Below are 14,712 nucleotides of genomic sequence, written 5' to 3' on the forward strand. Positions count from 1 at the left end.
AACGAGTCGGGAAAACAAGAAGCAACTTTGAGGCTGGTGACACTTAAGAGCCTGGTAAAAGATCACAAATTCTAAATGGCTGCGTCGGATGACCAATTCTTATTTATAACCCATAATATTACACTCTAGCATGAGGGATACGCACGAATCCCCTGTCCCATTATAACGGGAGTGCATAATTATTGTGTGAGGAGAGCGCACCCCCCCCCTGCCTCCCAGTCTCCCACAGTGACACTGCTGCGGACTTTCCCTCTTTTCTCCTGGCGTAACCCGCAGACCTTCTCTTCCCTGTTGAGACTAGCGCGCCTCTCACGACTCTCTCGGGTCTTTCGGCGGTTAATCGCGCACGCGCGCTAATCAGACAGGGAGACAACCGCTGTCACCTTGAATCGCGCGGCCATCGTACGCAATGACCACTGCGGGCTGTGAGCAGGAAGCTAAGCGTGGTGAGCAGAACGTTCCTCTCTCGTTTTCACATGTGCTTCCCCCTCGTATGCAAGCAGGACGTTCGTTTTCTACAGCGGTTGTATTGATTACTGCATTCTGCCGTGTACTCGAGCAGAATAAACTCCGTTCGAGTATGCAACTCTGTGTTTGTCTCCTGTGGTTCGAACCCACCACAGTGGCTATGTCTAGCGTCGCTGGGTGGGGGTCACAGCCCCGTCTGTTAGGGCTGGCATGCTGGGGCTAGAAGGAAACTTCAGAGTCTAGCCCCCTTTGGTGCATTATTTCAAGAGCAACCCCCATAAGCTCATTAAGAGCCTTATCACGACAACATTTCAGAAAGTGAAGCAATCACTGCAGTGTAAGAACTACCCAGTGCACGCTGCACAAATACGGAAATAATACAACTGAAACAAGAAAAACATGCAGTACGTAGAGACTTTTGCAGAACAGTCCTTCGAAATCCTACGGTGAAGCTGCTCTGAAAACAAGTTTTCTCACTGCATATTTTTGCAATATCTGAAAACTTCCGTTACTGGACTTGTATCTATCACATTATAAGAAAGATTGCCCGACACACTCGGGTGACACTGCAAGAGAAGCATCCAAATTCAAAAGACGCATTCTGCAGGGACTCTATCATGAGCTGCCCAATATAAATGTTTTGCCTTGTCACCAACGGATAGTGGTGGGAAATAGCGGTGGAGAAATTGAGAGCAGCTCACCTGCGACTTGCAACCTGAAGATGTCCTTGCCGGGCTGAACTGTGGTCCCGTCGGCCGCCAGGATCTCAATGATGACTCCGCCAGCTGGGGCATGGATGGGCACAGACGTCTGGAAAACCCAACCGTTTAAAGCATGAACACACTATCTATTTCACTATGAGATACAAGTGAACAAACGAACAACACTGATGCCAAGGAAGATTTGTAACCTGATCAAAAGGGTTGCTAAAACAATCAAGTAGAGAGGACCCAAAGGTAAGAATAATAGGAATATAGAAAGATTATTGGGGAAACTAGGCTTCTTTGGTTTAGTTACATTTGGTGAGAGCCGCCGTCTGTTGTGAATCTGGTGCGGCAGCAGTGGCTTTTTAGAGATGACACTTTCTACACTCTCCCTCCTGTTCTGTGGACTTTGCCCAGAACCACTTTGCCCAGAGGTTTAAAAGTTGCCTTGTTTGTTTAGGCATTGCTTAATATCTGTGCGCTGAAGAGTTGGTGAAAGCTAAGGTGACAAAGATGTTCCTCACAGGTTGGACTTGGTAACCTGATAGTGCACAAACGAGTGCCTGCTTGCACAGTTGCACGGTGAACCATCGTGGTTTGCGCAACAAACCTGAGAACACTAGCTTTTCCATGCCATCCACAGCGCTCATCAGAGTTCAAGTTAGGGTGTGCAATAACTTTACGTAACTTGGCCACTGCAACTGTATTAAAAAACATATGCAAAACCCAGAAGTGCAACATGTGGGAAACATAGACGATAGCTATGACAAGGCTTCGAGGGGAAGCAAGTAGAGTTTGTATATCCAAAGTGAGGAATGCACACAAACAGCAGAATGCTTCATAAACCATATATCTTCTTTAATTACGATAACAACCATTACTGGAGCCTAATTTTTTTCTCCCCTTATAATGCTTCATGTGAGTCATGTCTCAAGGCGCAAACAGTGATATGTTCTGTTTTGAATGCTTTGAGAGCGGTCCTCAGCGTTAATAATTATAATGACAAAAAACAAAATTCGACAACAAAGCAACCACCTACACTGTTCTCTCTTTTCTCTTGTATGTTATCTCTCTGCTCTTATTTTGTATGATCAGAAGCTGGTATGTAGGCTGGTTGCACTACGAGTTCAGTGAAATCCCGCGAATCTTGCTCACTCGCTTTGGACTGCTGGCATATCTGAATCAACGTACCCTGGCCACATTGGCATCAAGTGCATTAAAAAAGGCTCGATTTAATGTGTGAATTACTGAGGAAGCCAAGTGGAGGAGGCTGTAAGGACTGGCAAGAGCATATATTACATTACCCGCCCATTAAACTGAGAGTCACAGTTACAATGCTAACAAATGATCTCCCTAACCCATTCCAATATAGCAACTTTGGTACAACCTGGACGGCAGTTCAAAGCAAGCAAATTTCGATTATCGGGATTCCATTGTAGAATAACCCATTAGCCCACACAATGAGAGAGAGCAGTGCCACAGAAGTGTGCTTACTTTTCGGGTAGACTGTGTATTCCTGCTACTATATAAAACAACACACTCTGGAAGCAGGCAAACCAAAAAACCATGCTAAGTCTTACCTTGTCGGTTTCTACTTCACAGATCACCTCATCTTCCGCCACTGTGTCGCCAACACCTGAAGAAGAGCAATGAGTGGATGCTGCAATTTTCACAGCGAAGTGAATATGCGAACGCTGGTCATCAGTTTTTCCTGTGTTGATCCTGGTTACTGAAGTTATTTACCCCTTAATAGTACAATAATGTGCGATCAAGGACCTAAACCTTTACCGTAGAACCTAGTTCAAAGTAATACCAAAAACCTGTCAAAAGTTTTTGCCACTTTTACCTGCAACCTACGGGGTCTTCATGAATAGTTGCCTTTGTTATTAGGCAGCATATGCATTAAGCTCAGTGCCTCTGCAGACGCTCTGTTCACAAATAAGTATGAATATACCTGAGTACAGATTAATGAAAAACCTCAAGTGTAAGAGTGAGTAAAATAAAAGTGCTTAACATAGAGGTAAAACAAAAATATAGCGGCAGCTTCAGTCCTCTACCTGTCGGGTCTAGACAATGCGGTCCCTAAATGTTATAAATGACAGCTTAGTTCAGTCATGGTCAGCTGTAACAATAGAGTGATGGAATCTGTGACATAATTTTAGCATTTCCTGTGTGATAGAATCCTGAACGTGCTAAAACCTTCTTCTATTCCTTCTGTCTGCTTACCAAAGCAGAGGAAGAAACGCATCGCTGTGGTCAAAAGTTCTGAGACAACAGAGAGCTGCCAAAATCTAGCAGCCTGGAATCTAAATGATGATGAGTGAGAACCACGAGAAGTGCAGCAAAAAAGGGACAGAAGGGACAAAAATGAACAAAATGAAGAACCGTTCGGCTTCGCCTCATTCCTAAAGGGCACGATGATAGGTGATACGAACGGAAGCTGAAGTAGGAACACAAACCTTTGCTCCAGCGAATGTCTCCCTCACTAAGTGACTCTGCCAGCTGTGGACATTTCACAGTTCGGACTTCGCCGCTTCCTGAAGCAGCAGCAGCAGGTGGTGGTGGTGGCGATGAAGGCACTGCCGCTGGCTGTGGAGGGGCTGCAGACGCTGCTTCTCCACCCCCTGTGAGAGTCAAAGGCCGAGAGAAAAATAAACTTTTAAGCTGGAATCTCCGCGTCACCTTCTCCCATGAATGAAACATGTACACGTTTACTTCTTGTGGAGATTCTGGGCGCGCGAGAAGCATGTGGACCCAATAGGTGCACCCAATTGGCTCAAATATGCGCCCACACATTCTTTTTACTTGCAATACAAGGCATGGCAAGAACAATGCATATTTTCTGCACCTTTAAATTGCCAATGATACTGGAAGCAAGCTTTTACTATCTGCCTTCAAGAGTGCCCGCAAAGAAAATTTCTGAGTGTGAGCAAGAACAGTGATAGTGCGAGTATAAAGGAGCTGTTTCTATGTGGGCCATTTAGTTGAGGCCCTATTTATTTCCGTCATTTTGTAAGCGAGGTTGATCAATGCCTTTATAACACACATTTAACAGCCCTAAACAAGGGCCTCGTCCCAGAAAGCACTGAATACATCCTATCTCCTCCTAAAAAAAAAAGGCGAAACTGCTTACAAAAATTAATCTGCATCAGAAAGCACATAAATCAAATCATAAATGAAGTACAAAATCGCTCAGCCCCGTTCGTCTTAAACAACTATCAAAGGACGGCCAGTGTTACTAATATGAAAGCACACTTGCATCTCCCGCTGTTAATGACTTGAAGAAAACTACCCTGCCTGTCACTTTTTTATAAAATATACTATCATAACTCAACATTGCGCTCCGTATGGATTCAACCACCATCCTACATTTCATTTCGCCGTAACCACAGACAAAAGGTAAACATTCTGCACTCAAACACAGTTGCCTATTCTAACTCGTTTCTTCCCCGGACCTGTATTGTATTGTATTGTATTGGGTTTTTTTGGCGCATAAGCAACTCAGGCTATCATGTGCCAGGAACAAGGTTTGTTTTTATTTTGTGCATAAGGAGTGGTATATATATTTTTTTCTTAAAGTTTGTTCAGGAGCTTTGCATCCTTTAGGAAATGAATAGCATTTTCAACTTCGACCAGTAGATCTTCTCCCAACAGCAGGCTGAGATGGAGAAGGATCTGTTCTGTGTAAAAACGTGCAAAAATTTTTTTCCTTAACTTCTCTAGTTCAGTGCACGAAAGTAGAACGTGGTTTATTGTTAGTTTGCCTCCGCATCTTTCACAGAGAGGTCTGTCGTCTTCCTTTAGAATGAAGCTATATGTCAGATGAGTGTGCCCGATGAGAAGACGACATAAAATGACCTTGATGAAGCGTTCTTGGTGACTGCACGATTTCCATTCTTCAATCATCGAGTTGACAAGATGCAATTTATTATTTATTTTGTTGTTCCATGAGGTTTGTCATTTTACTCCCAGTTTTCTCTTTACAAGTCTTTATGTGGTATGCTGACTGGCTGTATTTTAGTATGACGGGTGGACCTGTATTGATTGGAATAACCTTTCTGCATCCCTAACAAGTATAACTGAAGAAGAAAACTTTCTAAATCCACATTGCAAACCTTCTTTTTTGCCTAGAGTTAAAATTTATTGTAAGGTTATTTGTTTATCTTCATTGTATACTGTGTTGCTTATTATAGTTTATATTTTGTTATTTTTTACACCCACGCTGTCTTCCAAAACTACACATCTACATCATTGTTATTTTTATGTGCTATCTTCTATAACAAATTTTGTTTTTCAAAGATTTGTACCTTAATTGTGTTAACCTTGTTTTATTTATTTTATATATATATATCCTGTATCTGCCCCTCATCTCTGTAACGTACATCAGTACCCTGAGGGTATTATAAATAAATAAATAAACACCGTGACACCAGAGTTCTCAAGTCTCATGTGACACAGGCCACACAATGCACCACTGTGACGACTGCACGTGAAATAACTTTGGCTACGGTGGTCTGTGAAGCTAGGGCAAACAACACTAGCAGATGTATTAAAGGCAAGACTAAGGCACACTTAATGAAGGCACAGACTTTCAAGCCTTGCGTCCAGGGAGACACGAAGCGTGCACTTACCTGCTCCGACTTTGAGCTTCATGATCTCCTTGCCCGGCTGGATTGTGGAGCCGTCTTCCACGAGGAGTTCAGCGACTATGCCAGCGGCTGGTGCATGAATGGGCACGGAGGTCTGCATGCAAAGAGCAGCTCAGTGGTGGACAATGCCTATATATGTAGATTGGGCAGCCAAGAGGCATCTTCTTTATAACCGCAATTCTTGCGCTTTTATGTGCCACATCTACAATAGATAGATAACAAGGGGCACAGTGATTTGGGATTATGGTTAAATTTTGAGTACGTGTGAACCAGCAATATCACAAAATGAGGGTGGTTTTAGCATATTTCCTCCGTACAACTCTGGTTATCATTACTGAGTATCGTCCATGACAGGTGAGCACAGAATACACCCATATAGTCCCAGCATCCCACAGCCTTAACGTCTTGCATCTATTCCAACCAACAGAAGCTAAAGAAGGCACATTTTACAAAAAGCCAAACCAAGTCCTCAAGGTCAGCAAAGCCCTCTACATGTGGAATACACAAAACCTACTCAGGCTTGAAGTTGGTGCAAATCAATAATAATCAACATAAAATGTCAGAATAAAAAACAGGAAAGCAATGTGCACTCTTACCTTGTCTGTTTCCACCTCACAGATGACTTCATCTTCCTTCACAGTGTCGCCGACAGCTGAAAAACAAGTTCAAAGCAGAAAGCATTACTCAAAAGTATGTGAAAACTTAGTCGAGAAACAACAAACTGTGCCAAAGATATATAAAAAAAATAAGAAAAAAAATTCAGGGCAATAAATTTGGCTGATGCGGATGAAATGTGAAAGCATGCGCCTTTTCAACTCCACTTATGTGGCAATGAGGAGCCCATTAAAGTACATTTTGTTATATCCTGCTCCGGCTGTTTCTCGGCTACAAGAGGTGTTTTGCTACCTGTCAATCATCGCAGGTGGCGGGGGGGCAGAGACTTCAGGCACAGGAGAGACAGTTTTTGCCGCCTTGGCACTCCTAATGTTTTCATATTACACCAAGAATATAAAAATGGTGACAGATTTCTCAAAAGCTATCTAGATGCTGCGAAGAAATAAACAAAAAAAGTTACGGGGGACATATAGGCCTTTAAGGGTATAACGCGATAGCGTCAGCGACCAACCGACATATGAAGCCCCACTTTAACAAAGCCGTATGAATGTGCATGTTTAGCCTATGAGCTGTGAGCACGGCTCGGCATCCAAGAGCAATGGAAGGTTGACTCTTATTCCACCTGAGCTGGCAGCTCCTGCCAACTTTCTGATACTTTGTGATCTCGTTAGGTCGCGCAAATCATTGAAGAATAGGAGCTCGGCCATGCCAGCTGCCAGCTAACACCTGCCAGTGGCATGCTAACGATTTTTCGCTCACAACGATGACACCAGACCTTTTGGTGAAAGAGGCCTTTAATGCTATCGCGTTACTATGGCAGTCTGTCAGAGCTGGTGTGACAATTTGAAAAACATACTGAAACCCAAAATGAGGACAACGTGTGGACAAGAGACATGCGGGATCACATTGTGCTGGTGTGTCTCTTGTCTTGCTTGTGTCCTCATCTAGGAGAGCGGGACAGAACTGAAATGCACGAAAACAACACATGTGCTGCTGTGCTGTTTCCCTTGCTCCTGTTTTGTGCTAGAAATGTTTTTTGGGGAATAATTAGCCAAGCACCGGGTAAATAATAAAACTTTTCAGTAAGGCAACATTACTAAGAGAAAAGCAATAATAAATGAGAGAGTCTCCTACTGCTTTGATATGCAGCAGGGAAGACAACATGCATGATGCCAAACTGGATACATTTCTTTCAAGGCCGTAGCTCTAGGTATACAGGAGAGCTTCTCAAGGGTAGGGGAAAAACAAACAAGCTATCATAATGTTCCATGAGATAACAAGTATGTGTTACTGCCATGAGAAAATGTGGTGAAGAGGACATGAGCGACATCATCGCAGCTACATTTTTTGCACTCTCACTCAAAAAATAAAAATAATAAAAAAAAAAAGAAGAAGAAGAAGAAGAAGAAGGTCAGGTACGAAAAACAAGAACTGACCTTTGTTCCACCGAATGTCGCCTTCACTCAGAGACTCGGCCAATTGTGGGCACTTGATAACTCGAAATTCGTCGCCTAAAAGAGAAAGGCTCATTTTATGCCTATGGACCACGTGACACGACAGCCTTCAGCACTGCTGAACATGGGGAAGAGGGGTCAATGACAAAACACTCACAAAGTGCGGATGTTGATGAAATATGCCGCAAGTAATGCGGGCTCCAGTTGCCAGCGCTGGGTAAACATCTGCAAATAAAAAAACTATGTTCTACAGACTGCAAAAACAAAGGCACTCCAAATAGTATGCCGGTGTGCAACAACTGCCTAAAAAAAGGCACTTTTGGTAGTAAAATCTTGTTACAAGAGACATGGTTACAAGAGACACTCTGTTATAAGAGACACTTAAAAATGGCTTGGTTGGCTTTCCTATGTTTGCCTTGTTAACAACATTGCATACAAGAGACACTGTTACAAAGGACAACTTTTGCAGGTCCCTAAAGTAACTTCTTCACTATATATAAGAGACACAATTAACTGCCGCACATACGAGTTGGTAAGAAATTTTGGTTACAAAAGACCTTGGTTACAAGATTTTTTTTGGGTCCCTTGAGTGTCTCTTGTAACGAGGTTTTACTGTATAAGGTTACTGGCCACACGAGAATAATTTGATATTGCTTCTCTTACTTCCCATCACGCACACAAGTAAAACCCATATGAATGAATGGATGGCAGATGAAATGGCATGGCCACATCCTTTGAATAATAAATTAGGTTTTCCTAAAATAAACAGAAGTGCCCCTAGAGTTGCTTTTATAGTAGTGATAGCGTGGACTGGAAAATATGCAACTATTGTAGTAAGAAAAAATTTCTAACAATTCAGCAGCTGTGCACTCTCAGTGGAGTAAAAGAAAAAGGCATCACAAACAGCAATAGTAGTATGGTCAACCATGCGATCAAATTAAACTGTACTTGACGGCTGTGAGAAAGAGACCCATATACGACTGATATTCAGGTCTCCCAAATCTACATAAAACATATCAAGCACAAAAAGAATTTGATGGAAACATTTAAGAGTGTTTATGCGTGGAAAAGTGAAACCATCACTCTTTGTACCGCCGCCTTCCTTTTCTTAAATTTCTTTCCACAAGATGATTCGCCAGGGCAGTTCGCTGTGCACGAAGAAAGGCACACATCGAGCTGCACTGAGACGGTAAAACACAGATCGAAGCACCAAGCGCAAGCTCCCTTCGCACATCAAGCTTAATTTTTTCCGTTTAAGCACCTTACCCACATCTGTGTAAAGTCTCACCACTGCCTCTCATTTATGCACCACACTTGGCCTTCCACTCCTCTCCCCAGCAGATGCCACCTGATACTCCAGTAGCGTACTTGGCCGTGAGGCAAATTATGCGCCTCGCTCGGCTGTATGCCTCATGTTACTTAGCTGCACTGCTACTTCGTGTGCTGAGCCCGATGACAGTGTGATGCGTCATATTTTTGGGACAATCTAAGTCTCAACAACAAGCAACAACAGCTGCTGACGGAGTTTCATCCAACGGAGCTACTAAGGCTTTCACCTTTAAAGTATTCCTTGGTGGTCAGCATGCACAGTATGACGGAATCTGCTGCACTGCTGACAAGGCAGGTTACAATAACATACATGCATGGAAAGCTGAACAAGGCCCGACCTTTCTTACATATACATCACCAACCTGTGGTGGAATCGTGAGACTCATTTTTCCTCCCAAGTGAGAAATTTTACACAGTAAAACCGCCACAAACGCAATATGTTTTTTGCCATGGCTGAAATGGTTTGGTTTGGTTTCTTGGCTTTAATGTCCCAAATTGGCTCAGGCTATGAAGGACACTGTAGTAGTGCTGCAAAAATTTCGACTATCTGGGGTTCTTTAGTGTGCACTGACAAACACACGCAGAACACAGGCACCTTGCTTTTCGCCTCTATCGAAAAGCGCCTGCCGCGGCCAGAATTTTATTCAGCCTCCTCAGGTTCAGCAGTCTAGTGTCAGCATTGATCCAATGAAGTGGGGTGGCTGACCATCCAATTCTCAACTGTCCTCTCCAAGCATGAAAAAACAAATCCTGTGCTTGTCACTAGCAAAGTTAAATTCCTTGTTACACAAACGTTGGGCTAGTTTTATATTTCTGCACGTTTAAAATCAAGTCTATATCACTGCTGTGTTATGGGAAAAGCAATGAAATGAAGAAATCTCTTCCTCCACCTTATATAGGTATATTAGTTTCAAGCCAAGAAAAAACAGCCACACTATTGCAAGAAAGACAAAGACACTGAGCTGTAATAGTCTCATCATCACGGTTTTGACAGAAATAATTTTTTTTCTTTTTTGGCTGATGTTAATGCTTATTGAGAGCCTACATTATTATGCTGGCTTATCAGCCAGTAGGAATCAGTTCTGATGGTCAAGAGTGGTCAGGTTCAAACTCCATAGTCTCCAGGTTGTTAAAAGATAAGAATTTAAACAATGCCAGACAGGTGGCCAGACAAAAGAAAAGCAATGACAATGCTTCTTCAGGACCTCCTGTCAAGGAAGGACTGCCAAGGGAAACAAAAACAGAGACTGAAAAAAAAAAAAAAAATTGTCTTTCCACAGGTAAAAGAGAGAAAATAAAGAAACTAAAGATGAAGTTTCACAAAAAGAATATGCAAAAAAAAAATATGTATAAAAACAAGGACTTTTGGAACCAAGGAGGGCTTCGCGTGTAGGTTGCAAATGCACGCGTCCCATAACGCTTTAATGGTGGTTAGCCAAACAACCGTCAGAATGATGAGCCGTGTATACCCCCGCAATTTCCGGGACCTCGCGAGAGCAGGTTTCCATAGTGAACCCCCCCCCCCCTTTTTTTTTTTTGACTGTCGGAAACGAAGCAATATCGCGCGACGCGTGCACAGGAACCTGAAAGACCCTAAAGAGCAACGTCGGCCGAGAGCGTGACGTAAAGGATGGACGACGGACCAATAAAAATTTTTCTTCGGTTAAAACTGCCGAGTTTTGGACGGCGGCAGCGGCGCGAAAAGCGCGCGGCATTCCTCATTTCCTGAACTCTGTTGCTTATTTGCCGGAGATCCGCGCTGTTCTACGTCGGACGCAAGCACGCGCACACATGTGCGCGTGGACCCCAGCACCGCAAGCACCTGTCGGAGAAGAAACCCTGCGCCGTTACCTTGTCGCGCGCATAACCGAAGCGGAAGCAGTAGCAACAGAAATTGCCGCGACATTTCTTTCCACATTTTCGTCCGCGCGGCAACGACGGACGGAACCGGGCGACAAAAACTAAGCAGCAACGCGGGAAACGCCTCGCCCGCTACCGCGTTTGCGCTTTCCTTCCTACCGCCGTGATCGTCGGCGCCAAACCATTTCGACTCAGATTTTTTTTTTTCAAGAGGACGCGAGCGCGTTCCGGGACTCCGATGGAGCGCTTCCTTTCTTCCAGCCACGATACGATGGCGACGCCCCGAGGCATGACGATAAAACGCGTGCCGCGCCGCCACGGTTCAAGCCGTGGTGCGCGGCGCGTCACGTATTTGGGACAGCGAGGTAGATTACATGCATGGGCTCGCTTTCAGTCGCCGTCGCACCACACAACATCGTATCCTTCGCTTGGTCGCTAGCTGTTTCCGCTCTGTTCGCATGTCAGCAGTAAATTCTTTCCAGGCGGAGGCAGGAACCGTTCTCCGGAGCACCGGAATACGGTTTCTCGCGGCCAGGAGGTGCCGGAGGAGCCAATATATCGCCCCCAGTAACCGGCGAGCAAGGAATTATAACAATAAAGAAGTCGTACATATGGACACGACGAGGGCCCGTTCTGAGTATCCCATGCAATGCGCGCCGAGATAGAGCTCGACGAAACGAGGCGGAGAAGTGCGCCGATGACGACGATAACTGGCCGTCACCACCGTATCATCGGCGGAACTGAAACGCGCCACAGGAGGAGACCGCAGAACGGGAATTTTCCGAAGGCTCATTCTCCTCTCTGAACCGACTGCGTAAATGCTACACGAATGCTGAATGATCGACCGGAAAAACCGTGGTCGCTCTCTAAATGCAAGCATATTCCCTCCTCTTCAAGTGTCCATGTCTGTTCTGCATCCCTTCGCAACAGTTCAGCAGCTGGCGCTGGCAAGAAGCGAACCTAAGACCTTGAGGACCCCCCCCCCCCCCACACACACACACACAAATAAAAAACGGCGCGAAGAGCTGCAGACATGGTCGCTCTACACGCGGCTTCTCCGAAGAATGCTCTCAGGAAAATAGCCGCCCACTGCACGAGCCCGCAAGGCTCGAAAAAAAGAAAGAAAGAAGATAGCGGCAAAACGGCTCGCCGAGCGGGCGCCTGCCTCACTGAGGACAGTTTCACCTCGCTCGCATACCGCCTCATGCGCGTGCGCATACAAACACACACCACTATGTACTACGTCGCCACCGAAGATGATACGGGAGAGACATTTTTTTCCCCCTTTTCTTTTCCACCTTCCAGGAGGCTTTCTTCTCCCACACCAAAGCTTGTAGAATTCATTCTGCTCGCGCCGCGCTCGGCGAAGCGACGTTGCGCGCTCGCTGCTTGTGCACAGCGAGCACCACGCGCGTCGCACGAGAAAGCAATGGTCGAAAAAGACGGCGAGCGAAAGCAAGACAGGCGAAGAGCCGAGCACAAAGTGGGTAAAATTTCAACATTCCGGACCAAAGTGGTGGACGCGTCGTCGACAAAGATCGGGCCCTCGCGCTCTCCTCTGAGGAAGAGAAGGGGGGGGGGGGGGGGGATCGCGCGCGCCATATTTCAAAAAGCGTTTTGTAACGTCGTCGTAGCGACGATCTCTCAGAAAGAAAAAAAAAAATCCTTTCTCCTTCCCGTCACTTCGCCTCCGCTGCTTCGTCTCCACTCTGAAACGTATTCGGTTTTTTTTTTTTTTTAAACTACGGGCGGCAAGAAAAAATAAAAATAGGTCTTAACGACAGAGAGAATAAAATAAAAAAAGAAGAAACCAAGTGCAGCGTAGGTCTCGCCGAAGCGCTGCAGCAACGAAGTGGACGCGCGCGCGCGCTCCGGCCTACCGTCGTCGGAACGGGCCGGCGAGATCATCGAATTCCAGACTGCTTCCACCCCTCTCTATCTTCCCCCTTTCCTTCCTATATTCCCCGCAACAGAACGGCCGGTTCTTCCTCTCCTCTGCCGTTCCTCTTCTCTTTGTAAGCTCTAACAGCCTGTTCCCAAGGTGTGCTCGGGCCCCCTATTGTTCGCTCACCGGCAACGTTATGAAATCGCCCGGAACGCCGTCGCCGCTCAAAAAAATCCTCGGAACGAAACTTTAAAGCGCCCGAGAAAGGCGCGCGAAACACGCTGCGAGGTGTTGTTGTGTCAAGTTCTTCCCGGGATGGATTTCATTTCGCGAAGTGGGAGAGCTTTCGCAAAGCTCGAGCGAATCGGAGGAGTACAACACTGAGGGCCACTCGAGTGTACGAGGAAAACGAAAAAAAATATGAATAAAAAGAAAAGGAATGAGACAAACAGTCGGAAAGCGGGAGCGGAGAATTCGCCGCCGAGTGACAAATGCGTTCGTCGAACACACGACGCGCGCGCGCCTTCTCTAAAGCCTCAACCTCGTACCCCCTCATCCTTTCCCACAGGTGAAGATTGAAAAATATCTCTGCTGTCTCCTCGAACGGTGCCGCAACAGCGATCGCCGACTGCGCGATCACAAGATGCGCGTTCTAACTTCTGCTTGCGCTACAACAAAACTGCCTTTAAAGCGTGCTTCGCGCAAGGCGGGCGCGCTATGCTGCGAAGCCCACCTTATATATATAAAAAAAGATAATTGTGTGCAATATACATACTAAAAAAAAAAGTAATTGTTGTTTGAAATACATAAAAGAGATTAAAAACTTAACACCAAAGAATTAGAGGATAATGCTTTTTTTATCCTTCCCGTTAAAAAAAAAAAAACGGCGGTTAATATAGAGTCAATTCAGGGTCAGAGCACAGATGACATGAGGCGCCATTTTGTTTTTCGGTCACCACTACAAGGACCCCATAAGGGAAACAAAAATACATATAAAAGAGGCAAAATAGAGTCAGAAAAAAAAAGCGAAAATCGGAACAGTTTGCCTCCCTTACGCTTTCGTCTTTAAAAGACGTTAGAGCTAACTTCTCCTTCAATGATCGCACAAAAGGCGAGCTGAGCGTCATTTCTTCCTGGTAGCCATTACAGCAAGACCTCTCACACATCATTCGAGAGAGGGAGAGAGACTCACCTCGAGGTGTGCTTGTGAACTTGGTGCCGCTTTGGGGTCCTCGCACCTGCGAGAGAGAGAGGGGAAAAAAAAAGATGGCGGAAAATACACGATTACGTAAGATGCGGGAAACGAAGACTAAGGAACAAAATTTGTCACACAAAGAGTCATAGAGACGATTGATAGCATCTTCGACTGGAAAATACTGTCACACAGAGAAGGAGACCATCGGTAGCATCAAAAAGAAAATTCAATCATAAATTAGCGGTTGTAAGCGAAAACTACGTGGTGATCCATATACAGGGACGTCTTCGCATCGTTAAAAAAAATGCAACCAAAATTTGCTGTCTACGTTCCTTTAAGGTTTGCCTCTAAGTGTAAGTCGTGACTGCGTTAATGGGTCCCTCGGGATCCCAACGCTTCCATTCACCAGACTGCCCGAGACGTCTGTGTTCCGGGTGTCCGACAGCGGACTGCGGGAGGCCAAGCCCTGCGGCCTAGGTTGGCTATAGTGTGAGAGGGCCTCCTGCCCACCGCTAACAGCGACACAGCGTCAAGCCAGGAACGGGCGGCTAAG

The 14,712-nt window shown here is 45.3% G+C and overlaps 1 protein-coding gene across 1 annotated transcript in view; it reads right to left on the minus strand.

Annotated features, from left to right (window-relative positions):
• LOC146176170 (dihydrolipoyllysine-residue succinyltransferase component of 2-oxoglutarate dehydrogenase complex, mitochondrial) overlaps positions 1 to 14,712 on the minus strand; it is a 45,455-nt gene that overhangs the window by 17,721 nt on the left and 13,022 nt on the right. Inside the window, exons 3-10 of the mRNA XM_084582502.1 lie at positions 14,157 to 14,202; positions 8,048 to 8,115; positions 7,873 to 7,947; positions 6,418 to 6,473; positions 5,804 to 5,915; positions 3,632 to 3,796; positions 2,753 to 2,808; positions 1,170 to 1,278 (exon numbers count right to left, since the gene is read on the minus strand). Coding sequence (XP_084438628.1) covers positions 1,170 to 1,278; positions 2,753 to 2,808; positions 3,632 to 3,796; positions 5,804 to 5,915; positions 6,418 to 6,473; positions 7,873 to 7,947; positions 8,048 to 8,115; positions 14,157 to 14,202 — 687 coding nt within the window. The remainder of the gene's footprint in view (positions 1 to 1,169; positions 1,279 to 2,752; positions 2,809 to 3,631; positions 3,797 to 5,803; positions 5,916 to 6,417; positions 6,474 to 7,872; positions 7,948 to 8,047; positions 8,116 to 14,156; positions 14,203 to 14,712) is intronic.

Source organism: Amblyomma maculatum, chromosome 10 (genome assembly GCF_055883805.1).
Source record: "Amblyomma maculatum isolate TAMU_Amacu chromosome 10, ASM5588380v1, whole genome shotgun sequence".
In the NCBI taxonomy this organism is placed as follows: domain Eukaryota; kingdom Metazoa; phylum Arthropoda; class Arachnida; order Ixodida; family Ixodidae; genus Amblyomma; species Amblyomma maculatum.